General features: G+C 63.3%; 2 protein-coding genes across 6 annotated transcripts in view; one reads left to right on the top strand and one right to left on the bottom strand.

Moving 5' to 3' along the window:
* The window catches only part of RFC5 (replication factor C subunit 5), a 15,692-nt gene extending 11,395 nt beyond the window's left edge, over positions 1–4,297 (bottom strand). Inside the window, exon 1 of the mRNA XM_063350723.1 lies at positions 4,242–4,297. Coding sequence (XP_063206793.1) covers positions 4,242–4,249 — 8 coding nt within the window. The 5' untranslated portion in view covers positions 4,250–4,297. The remainder of the gene's footprint in view (positions 1–4,241) is intronic.
* The window catches only part of KSR2 (kinase suppressor of ras 2), a 99,667-nt gene continuing 91,765 nt past the window's right edge, over positions 3,656–11,557 (top strand). For all 5 annotated transcript variants that reach the window (XR_010073121.1, XR_010073120.1, XM_063350720.1 and 2 more), the window contains exon 1: positions 3,656–3,886. Coding sequence is in view for 3 of the 5 variants with exons in the window: in XM_063350720.1 (XP_063206790.1) it covers positions 3,710–3,886 (177 nt within the window). In the remaining 2 variants the exon portion in view is untranslated. The remainder of the gene's footprint in view (positions 3,887–11,557) is intronic.

Below are 11,557 nucleotides of genomic sequence, written 5' to 3'. Positions count from 1 at the left end.
GGGTGTGTGTGGGGGGGTGTGTGTGTGTGTGTGAATAATAATCTGTTGTTGCAAATGCTGTGAGTACAGCGAGTGCCCTGCCCTCTTATCTCCCGCGGTCACGAAGGACTTGATTAAGGCCAGGAGCCCCCAGGAGAGAACGCGGCCAGCGCCGTGGCGCGTTAGCGGTGTTAGTTTTCCCCCTGTGCTCCAGTTAATGACAGGAATTGCATCGCGTTCCCAGCAGGGCCGAGGGTTAAATGTCTGGTGATCGTTTAAATATCTGGTGATCGTTGCCTTCCCCAAGCGCCTGTTCTGTTCTACTCTACTCTACTCTACTCTACTCTACTCTACTCTACTCTACTCTACTCTACTGTATTTTTCCGTTCTACTCTATTCTATTCTGTATTTCTGTTCTAGTCTATATTTCTACTTTACTCTGTTCTAGTCTATATTTCTACTTTACTCTAGTCTATATTTCTACTTTACTCTAGTCTATATTTCTACTTTATTCTATATTTCTACTTTATTCTATATTTCTATTTTACTCTATTCTACTCTATATTTCTACTTTATTCTATATTCTATTTTACTCTCTTCTATTCTATATTTCTATTCTATATTTCTATTCTATATTTCTATTCTATATTTCTATTCTGTTGTACTCTATATTTCTGTTCTATGTTTCTATTTTACTCTATTCTACTCTATATTTCTATTCTATTATATATTTCTATTTTACTCTATTCTACTCTATATTTCTATTCCCTTCCATTCTATTCCCTTCCATTCTATTCCCTTCCATTCCATTCTATATTTCTATTCTATTCTATATTCCTAGAATATATTCCTAGAATATAGAATATTCTTTTCTGTATTCTAGAATAGAATATTCTATTCCATATTTCTATTCCTCTTCTATTCCTCCTCTATTCTATTCTATTCCTCTTCTACTCTCTTCACTTCGGGTATGATAGTCTGGCAACCCCTTTTAAATCATATTATATAAATACGTTATATTTTATATTATAGTATATCATATAGTATATCATATATCATATCCTTTCCCTCCCCTTCAGCTCGGTTATGATCATCTGGCATCCCCTTTTAAATAATATTATACTGTATTATATTACATTACATCATATCATATCTCATATCTCATATTTATCCTTCTTGTTATTATTGTTGGTATTATTATTATTATTATTACAGAATTGGCTTTATGAACCCTTTTGATGCATTTCCCCCCCCGCCCTTGTCACCCCTCCCAGCCCCATGTCGCTCAGGCCCTTGGGTTTTGGCTCTGGACCGGGAGCTGCCGGCGCGTCCCATCCAGGGGGAGCCCCTCCACGTCCCCCCTTGCAGACGGGCTTGGGGACACTCTGCAGAGCCGGGGTGGCTGCGGCTTTGGGGTCTCTTGGCGGCAGGGTAACACAAAACCCACCAGAACACTAAAATTCCAGTAATTTTCTTTAAAATCCTTCTAACACGCTTCTTGCCCCCCTCCAAGAGAGTTTTTGGTAGGCAAGCGAGTGGCTTGTGAGTGAGGGGGAGGGAAAGGGAGCTGTGCGGTCACCCCAGCGCGGGGGCAAGCCTGGGAATTAAAACATCTGATTTAAAAAAAAAAAGGGGGGGGCGGGGGGAGGGGGCAAAAATCAGGAAATTTCAGGCTTTTTTTAGCACTCGGAGGGAGGTGACGGCTGCGAGCGCGGCCGGTTTAATTTGACGGATAAATCCCATTGCTGGGGCAGGGCCGCAGGGTCCCTCCTTGGCTTTCCCAGGATCCCGCTGCAGATTCCCATCCTGGCTACCCCCACCCTCCCCCCCCGGCTTGTGCCCTTCTGGGTCACCCTTGGGGTGACAGCGTGAGGCAGGATTTGGCCCTGAGCAGCAGCGTCCCCCTCCTGCCCCCCGAGCCGTGTGGGTCCTTCTGCAGGGCCCCACTGCACCCCACTTACGGCTTCCTTAGGCCTTTGGGGGTGCGCGTCCCCTGTGCCCCCCCCCCCAGCTGCACCTGCAGCAACGCACAGCACAGACTCCTCTGCAGCAGGAGCCCCCATTGCACCGCCCCCCCCCCCAGCATTGCACCAGGCCCCCCCCGCTGCGGCAAAGACCCCTCCATTGCCCCAAAGATCCCCATTGCACCAGGACCCCCCCCCACATTTCAGCAGGGTCCCCCATTGCCCTAACCCGCCTCATTGCACCTGTGCCCCCATTGCACCAGGGTCCCCCATTTCACCAGCACCAGCCCCCCCCCCGGCATTGCATGAGGGTCCCCCATTGCTCTAGGCTCCCCCCCATTGCTCCAGTCCCCCCATTGCACCTGCCCCCCAGCATTGCACCAGCCTCCCCCTTGCACCAGGCCCTCCACATTGCCCCAGCCCCCCCAATGCACCTGCCCCCCCCCCCCATTGCACCAGGGTCCCCCAATCCACCTGCCCCCCCATTGCACCATTGCACCTGCCCCCGCCATTGCCCCAGGCCCCCCCATTGCACCAGCCCCCCCGCCATTGCTCCAGCCCTGCCAATGCACCTGCCCCCCCCGCCCCACATTGCATCAGCCCCCCTCATTGCATGAGGGCCTCCCACACTGCCACAGCCCCACCATTGCACCTGCCCCCCTATTCCCCCAGGCCCCCCCATTGCACCTGCCCCCCCCCCATTGCACCAGGCCCCCTCCATTTCCCGAGTCCCCCCATTCCCCCAGGCCCCCCATTGCCCCAGTCTCCCCATTGAACCTGCCCCTCCCATTGCACCCCCCTCCATTGCCCCACACCCCCCATTGCCCCAGCCCCCCCATTGCACTAGCCCCCCCGATTGCCCCAGACCCTCCATTGCCCCAGCTCCCCCATTCCCCCAGACCCTCCATTGCCCCAGTCCCCCCCAATTGCCCCAGCCCCCCCATTCCCCAGGCCCCCCATTGCCCAGTTCCCCCTCATTGCCCCAGTCCCCCCGATTGCCCCAGTCCCCCCATTGCCCCAGTCCCCCCATTCCCCCCCATTCCCCCAGTCCCCCCATTGCCCCAGTCCCCCCATTTCACCATGCCCTCCTATTGACCCAGTCCCCCCCCACTGCCCCAGCCCCCCCATTCCCCCAGGCCCCCCAGTCCCCCCCATCGCCCCAGTCCCCCCATTGCACCTGGCCCCCCCCTTGCACCAGCCCCCCTTCCCCCACTACACCCCCTCCCCCGGGGCTCCCCCGCGCCGCACCGTGCCGGGGCCGGGTGCCCTTGGATGGGGGGATACCGGTGTGTGTGTGTGTGGCGGGGGGGGTCCGTGTGTGTGTCCCCCCCTGTGTGTGTGACACGGCGCGGAGCGGCGCGCAGCGAAGCGCGGCCCCGCGGAACCGGAGCGCGCCGCCCCCGCCCCCGCCCCGCCGCGCCCGATAAGGATTGGGGGGGGGGGGGGGGGGTGGGGGGGGAGGAAGGGGGGGGGGGGAGGATGGTGGTGGTGGTGGTTGTGGGGGGGGCCGGGATGGGGGGGGGGGAAGGCGGCGGCGGCGGCGGCGGCGCCGCGCTGACGGCTCGGTGGGCACCGCGGGGCCGCGATGCTGCGGGCCGCGGCGGAGCGGGGCTGAGCGGGGCGGGGGGGGGGGGGGGCGGGCAGGGTGGGGGGGGTGGAGGGTGGTGGAGGAGGAGGAGGAGGAGGACGAGGAGGAGGAGGAGGAGGAGGAGGAGGAGGAGGGTGGCGGCGGCGGCGGCGGCGGGGGGGGGGGGGCGCGGCGAGCGATGGATGAGGACAACATGACGAGGAGCGAGGAGCAGCAGCTGAGTCTGCAGAAGGCGCTGCAGCAGTGCGAGCTGGTCCAGAACATGATCGACATCAGCATCTCCAACCTGGAGGGGCTCCGCACCAAGTGCGCCGCCTCCAACGACCTCACGCAGAAGGAGATCCGCACCCTGGAGGTAGGGGCCCGCCGACCCCCCCCCCCCCCCCCCATCCATCCATCCATCCATCCATCCATCCATCCTATATTCAAGCCTTCCCCCCCCCCACCCCGCTCCGCCACCTCCCGACGCCGGGCCGCGCCGGGCTCCCCCGTGGCGCTGCGGTGCGCCCCAGTGAGGCTGCGCGCTCTGCAGGTGGCCCCCGAGGTGGGTCCGGTACCGTCGAACCCTCCTGTCGGTATTGCACGGAGGGGCTTGGCCCCCCCCCCCCGCCTCCCTCTCCCCTACGTATCATCCCGGTATCCCCCCCGGCTCGGCTCCGGCCGCACGGCATCCTCCCGGCTCGGCCGCATCCCTCCCACCGGGATCCTACCTCTCCATCAGGATGCGTCCCCCCGGCCTGGCTGCGTCCCCCCGCACCGGGCTGCATCCCGCCCCCCCCAACCCGGGCCTGCCTGCATCCCTCCCACAGGCTGCATCCCCCCGGCCCAGCCGCATCCCTCCCACTGGGCTGCATCCCCTTGGCCCAGCAGCATTCCTTCCACCGGCTGCATCCCCCCCCGGCCTGGTCGCGTCCCCCTGGACCAGCTGCATCCCTGCCACCGGGCCGATCCCCCCAGCCCAGCCACGTCCCTTCCACAGGCTGCATCCCCCCTGGCCTTGTCGTATCCCTCCCACCGGGCTGCATTCCCCAGGACCAGCCGCAACCCTCCCACCAAGCTGCTTCCCTGTGGCCCAGCTGCATTCCCTTGGCCCAGCCACAACCCTCCCACCAAGCTGCATCCCCGCGGCCCAGCTGCATTCCCTTGGCCCAGTAGCATCCTTTCCACTGGGCCCCATCCCTTCCACCGGGCTGCATCCGTCCAGCCTGGCTGCATCCAGCAGGAACGGCTGCATCCCTTCCACTGGCTGCATCCCTCCCTGGCCTGGCCACATCCATCCCACCGGGCTGCATCCCTCCAGCCTGGCTGCATCCAGCAGGACCGGCTGCATCCCTTCTGCCAGGATCCATCCCCCTGGCCGGGCCACATCCATCCCCCCGGGCTGCATCCATCCCACCCTGGCCCGGCTGCATGCCTTCCACCGGCTGCATCCCCCCTGGCCTGGCCACATCCCTCCCACTGGCCTGTATCCCCCAGGAACAGCTGCATCCCTCCCACCGCTCTGCATGCCCCCAGCCCGGCCGCATCCCTTCCCTGGCCTCCTACCTCCCCACCAGGCAGCATCCCCTCCAGCCCACCTGCATCCCTCCCACCAAGCAGCGGCCCCCCGGCCTGGCCGCATCCTTCCCCCGCGTGCTCCTACCTCCCGAGCAGGCTGCATCCCCTCGGCCGGGCTCCAGCATCCTCGCCCCCCATTCCTTCGCAAACCCTCCACCCTTCCCAGACAGCGGGGAGAGCCCCAGTGGGAAGGGGATGCTGCCAGGGGCGAAGGCAGCGGAGCTGTGCCAAGGGAAGCACCAGCCGGATTTATTTATGTTTCACAGATGGGGAAAAATATCCCTAAGTAAAAGCTGCCGGGCGGGGGCCCTGTCTGTTGTAGCCCCATAGGAAGAGGATCCCCTCGGAGTGTGCCGGGAGCCGGCTGGGGATGGATGTGGGGTTCAGTAGGAGGTCGGCAGGCTGGGATGGGCAGGGAAGGTGCTGGGATGCCCAGGGGTGAGCGGGACACCGCAGCCGGTGGCAGAGCGGGGAGAAGCGTGGCTGCGACGATGCCGTGACCTCGGGGAGGGAGATGCCGCTGGGCCCGTAGTGGTGTGGAGGTGGCTGACGCGGAGCCGGAGCTGTGGGTGGGGGGATTTCGGAGCCCTGCCTCGCTCAGACCTTTTGGCTGGTGCTTTCTAACCTGGCTGCCGTCACCGAGAACCCAAACGTGGTGGCACAGGACCCTGCCGGGGTCTCGCAGCCCCTCCACGGGGTGGTTTTCAGCTCTGGACCGCCACCGCAACACCCCCCGTCCTGCTGCTTTCGCTCCCGAAGGTCCCCAGCGCCGGCGGAGCGAGCGGGGGCATCGTCGTGCCGCTGCTCTGCCGCTTGTTGGGGGGGACCCCTGAGTCGGGGGGCAGCTCCCCCCGCTCTGCAGCCCAGGCGCCGACTTGCGCCGCGGTCCCGCACCGATCCTGCCGTCACCTCTCCTCCATCCAAGCCCCGTCCCATCCCACCTCTCCACGCGAGGGGCTTGCGGGCTCAGCGTGGAGCTGTTGGGCCACTCGTGGCCCCGGAGCAACCTCGGAAGAGGGACCGGGAGGTGGGGAGGAAGCAGCAGCGGTTTTGGGGTGCGTGGGAGACTTGGTGGGGGGCACGCAGGCTCAAAACCCCCCCAGAAGAGCCGATGCCCAGTGGTGCAGGAGTACGGAAGTTTATCCCACGTGGAGTTGACGGCCGCATCAGGGTCAGTAGAGCTGATGAGTTCCTCCATCCCATGGACGGCACCGAGAGCATGGAGAAGCCATCCTGGTGGGATGCTCCTTCCCGGCATCCCGCGACAGCACACGGGTGAAGCAGCATCCTGGTGTCACCGGAGCAGTTCAGCCGGAGGGTTCGAAGGTGGCCGTGGGGATGCCACCCCCACAAATCCCGGGTACTCACGGGGAAGCATGTCTCCAACCCCTATGGATCGTGCTGCACCCGCCGTGGGGAGCCCCGGCATCGCGCTCCCTAAAACAGCCCCAAAACGGGGAGCCTGCCACATGTCTCAGCCATGGGCGTCCCCGCCGACGCTCACCCGCTGCATTTCCACATGGACAAAGGGCGATTCCCAGGAGGGGAGCCACAACGGGTGAATCCGGGGCTGGATTCCCAGTGCCGGCGCATGGGTGTAGGTCCGGACCGGCTCCCGGCGGTGTTGTCCTGGGTTGCTGCCAGAGTTAAACAGGAGCCGAGCTTGGCCCTGAGTCCCTGCTGCCACCACCGCGTCCCAAGGACACGACGCAGACGCAGGGGCCCCGCTCGGCGCTTCGTCCCTGCCCATCTGGCGGCGGCAGAGCCGGGCCAGGCACCGGCGAGGCGAAGGGGACGGTGACCAGGGACGGGCGGGCTGGGAGGACGTCTCACCCCGAGCGCAGACCTTGCACGGCCCCGGCATCAGCGCGAGCCTGGAATAAAGCGGGGGAATCCGCATTTTTTTTGGGTAATCCTCGTACGCTAAGCCCCGATTTTGCCGGATTAATAGAAGTTTTCCCATGCTTTTTTATTTTTAAACCGCCTCAAGGTACAGGCGAGCTCCCATCCTTCGTGTGCTGTGCGGGGAGCTGGTAACAGCATCCCGCGACGGAGCATCCTTCCTTTGGGATGGGTACCACTGGCCGCAGCCTGGCTTCGGTGGCGGTCCTCGGGGCCGGAAGGCTTTTAGGTCTTCCTTGCACCTCGGGGATGGGCTCCAGCAGAAACCAAGGCAGCAACTGGGACCAAAACGCCGACCGACAACTCCCGGGGTGGGATTCGGGACCAGTTTGCTTCCTATGGAAGCAGATCTGGGGCTGAGCATCGTCGGAGCAGGAGGGTGGGAGGCGAGCGGCTGCCCCCATTATCCCTGCCCGGTCCTGCGCGGGCGGTGGGGCTTTATTCCCCATCCCAGCACGGCAGTCGGGCATTGCAGTTCTAAATTAGGGAATAAAGCTGATTAATTAGCTTTATTCCCCTACCTGAGCACGGCAGTGAGGCTTTGCAGCTCTAAATTTGAGGGGTTCGGGGTGTAAATACCCAAGGGGGGGTGCCGCTACCCACGCGTCTGACGCAGATCCAGGGGCAGCACGGGGTAAAAGCGAGATGGAAAAGTTGCTCGGTGCCGGTGGATTTTTCCGGCTGTCCCACGGCTCCTTGCCCTCCGTCCCGGGGTTACTCCACCCGGTTTCAAAGCGTGGGTAGGCGCGCCCCAGAAACCCGCGAGTGGCTCCAAGGATAACCCCGGGATTGGCGCTTCCCCCTCCCCAAGTTGCCATGTTCCTGCCGGGAACTGGGAACCCTCCCGGGATGCTTTCAGCTGCCGCGTGGGGATGAGGGCGAGGATGGGAAAAGACACCGGGGGAAGAGCTGTGGCCATTTCCCAACTTGCACGGGCCGCGCTCAAAGGAGACGCCGCCCCAACACTGGGATATTCGTTGCCCAGATGTGTGGATTCTCTGGTGTCTAATACCGCGGGTGAGCACAACGCATCCCTGGGCTGCGTCCTCCTGGAGAGCCAGGCGTCTCCAGGATGCCGGGATGAGCCATTTCGGCCCCTGTACTCCCAGAGGGAGCCCCCGGGGACCATTTAGAAGCACTTGGAATAAATGATGTGCAGAGCCAGAGATGGCACATGAGCCTAGCAGGGCCTGGAAAGAGCCCCGAGAGGGAAAATAGAACCATGGCGAGGTATTCCCCAGCCTGAGGGTGCTCCAGGTGCCTCCGGAATAACGAGCCCCTTGGTAGGAGTTGGGGAAGAGTCGCTCCGGTTGTGGCTAGGCGCTGTGGGAAAGCGTCCGCTGTGCCGGCAATATTGGGAGGCGCCGAGCAACCTCTCTGGTTGGCGGCACGAAGGTAATCCGGCACGGGTATCCGTGCCGAGCGGGATGAGCGTCCTCTCCGCGGCCGACCAGGCACCGGCAGCGCGTGGCCCTGCCTGTGCGAGGTTAATTCACTTTCCCCTCGCTCTCCCGCAGGTGGATTTTCCATCTCCCCGGTCTCCAGGCAGGGCTGGGTGCCGTCTCCAGCCCGGCTGACGTCAGGGTGCCATGCCGGGGTGTGTGTGTGTGTGTGTGTGTGTGTGTGTACAGCCCCCCCTCCTGCTCCCTGGAGACCGGCTGCTTTGCTCCCCGCGCCCGGGGCCTGCGAGGGGACGGTGGGGACACACACACTCGCCCCCCCCCCCACGCTGGCTCGCCGCTGTGCCGGGTTTTGGGGTGAGCGGCTGCCAAGGGGAAATCCTTCTCGGGGTGATGGGAGGAGGCTGGAAATCCCCGCCGGGGTGCGGAGGGGAGGCAGGGTTTACACGGGAGCAGGGCCGGGGGGCGGGGGGGACGGGACACCCCTCGCCTCGCCGGGGTCACCCCAAGGGTCCCAGGGGAGCGACGTGGATTGGGGACATCCCTCCTTCTGCCTGTACCCATCCCCGCCGGGGTCTTGTTTTTCAGCGCGTCTCTACCGCTGGGAGGAGCTGGCGGGGGGGGGGGGGGACCCAGGGGGTGCTGGCCCCTTGCTGTGGCCAAGGGCAAGCAGCTGCTCGTGCTTTGGCCCCTTTCGTCGGAGCATCGCACCCTGCCTTACCCCTTCGCCGTGCTGGAGGCGGGGGGGGAAGCGCTTGAAAGGGTGTGAAAACTCGAGCCCCAGCTCCGGGGGAAGGTGTAGGACCCCCCCACAGCCCCCCCCGGGGGGGCAGCACCCAGGGTTGGACCGGCAGCGTATCCCCCAAAACAGCGAGCACCCCCCACGCTGCCGGGACTCCCCCTCCCCAACTCCACTTGCATACCCACAGTGACCCCTGCCATTTCCCAGCTGGGGAAACTGAGGCAGGGAAGAGCTGAGGCAGTTGGGGTGGGGGGGGGAGGGGGGCGTTGTGCCCCCAGCGGGAACAGAGAGCAGGATCTGGCCTTTGCAGCAGAGCGGCGTTTACCATATCCGCAAAATCCGTGTCCCGCGCGGGGAGGGCTGAGCAGCGGCTCGGGGTGGGCGAGAGCATCTCCGCCACCGCGGGGACGGGGCTTTCCCCGCGGCCGTCTCAATCGCTTCCCTTTCCAGCTCGCCTTGGTGAAGGTCTCGGCAAAACAAGAAGCGGTTTTGGGCTTGGCAGAGGTGTGTTGGGCTGCTGCTTCTCCCCCTGGCTTAAGCAGAGACACGGGTCAGAGCTTCAACCCTCACCTGGGGCACCGGGGGGGTCTCACCTGGGTCCTCGTTTGTGCTAACGATGGCCCCTTGGGGTCTTCATCCGGGGCTGGGTGGGGTGAATGTGCTACACCTGGAGTCTGGGAATTAAATACCGCCCTCCGCTTCCTCCATCTTTTCCCTGTTCCCAGTATGTCTCCGTATGGTGGTGGTGGTGGTTGCCCAGTCCCCAGCTCCGTCCCCGTTCCAAGACCCCAATTTTAGTGCCGGAGGGGGCTGTCGTGGCTCCGGCATCCCCTTTTGATTCCTCCTGGGCTTTCAGCCTTGGGAGCCGGGGCAGAGGAACGGATGAAGAGCAGGCTGGTGGGGACAGAGGTGAGGTTTTTAGGAGGGTTTTTTTTTTTTGTTGCGGTTGTGCGCGGGGAAGGGTTTTATTTCGGGGCAGGGGCTGCCTCGGCGCGCGTTCAAGGTACCTGCTGCCGTTTCCCCACCAAGGGCCCGGGGCACGTTTAGGATGCGGGGGTGGGTGTGTGACGGGGGTTGATGGGGGGCGTGTGACGGGTAGTGACGGGGGCTGACCCCGAAACCCTTCGATGGGTTTCAGGAGAGCGGTTTTTCTTCCAAAGCGGACCTGGCAGCTGGGCAGGACGCTGCCGAGCCCCACCAGCCCCACGAGGCTCCCTGCGGCCTCCCCGCCGTTCGTTTTGCTTGCCCTGGCTCTCGTTTCAGATGTTCGTTTCCCCTAATTAATCTCCGTGGCTGTCAGCCAGGCCGGGAGAAGCCACCTGGGTGGGGGTGGCCGGCTGCTGGCAGAGCTGTCCCCCACTTGGGTGACGCTGGTGGGACAAGGAGATGGGGACCACCAGCCTCTCCCGTGCCGCCTGTCCCCCGCCACCCCCCCCCCCCCCATAGCAGCAAGGAGGGGGCTGGTTTGCCCTGTTTTACACCTCTCTGGGTGCCCCCAGCCCACCCCAACCACCCCGGGTGGGCGCAGGGGGGCTGTTTCCCCCTACCCCCACGCATCTTGGGGCGCCAAGGCCCATGGCCATCGCCGCTGGGTACCACCGAGGGAAGGGACCGGGAAAGATGGAGAAGCTTCTTCCCTCTTCTCTCTATTCCAAACCATCCCATGTTTTTGCTCATCTATTTTTGGGGTGCGGAGTGGGGGGCACAGCACCATCTAAAGCTGCCGGCGGCAGGGAATCACCCAGCCGGGAAAAGCGGGAGTCAAGGAAATCCCAGCCGGTTTCCAGCGAGCCGGGCTCTGCTCTATATTCCCGAGAAAGGAGGCCAGTCGCTCGGCGGCTTTATTTTTGGGAGCTGGCAGGCTGCGGGTGCCAACGCGGCATCTTTGGCCCCGTGGTGGGAGGTCTGGGGCCGGGGGGGTGGGGGGGGGAACGGACACACACGGTCGGCGGAGGGATGGGGACACGGCAGAGCAAAGAGGGGCTGGATGGCTGCGGTCGTGGCGATGAGGAGCAGTGGGAGGAAGGAGGGTTGGGGCAGGTGGGGGTTGGTGGTGGCGTGGCGGAGTCGGGGGCGGGGGGGATGAGCAGCAAACACCCACTTCCCAGCCTTGGCGCTGAGCGATGGCTGTGGCTGCTCCATATGGGGGATGCTGGGGGGGTCCCTGTGCCCCGAGCCTGGGGGTGGGGGGGCGGGGAGCGCATCCTTTGGGTGCTGGGAGGGCCTGGTATTCCTGTTGGTGATGCCCCCGCGTCCTCTGCCCGCCCGCCGTGGGGTCCCCGGGGTGAGAGGGGTGAGGTCTGTGCAGCCCCCTAAGCAAGACCTCGGAGCTGAAGCACAGCTTATAGAGCTGAGAAAGGGCTTTTTTTTTTGGGGGGGGGGCGGGGACAACACCCTCGGACACCCAGCTTGATGCCAAAGGGTC

This window comes from Chroicocephalus ridibundus, chromosome 13 (genome assembly GCF_963924245.1).
Source record: "Chroicocephalus ridibundus chromosome 13, bChrRid1.1, whole genome shotgun sequence".
NCBI classification, from domain to species: domain Eukaryota; kingdom Metazoa; phylum Chordata; class Aves; order Charadriiformes; family Laridae; genus Chroicocephalus; species Chroicocephalus ridibundus.
This window is presented reverse-complemented; position numbering and strand designations above follow the sequence as displayed.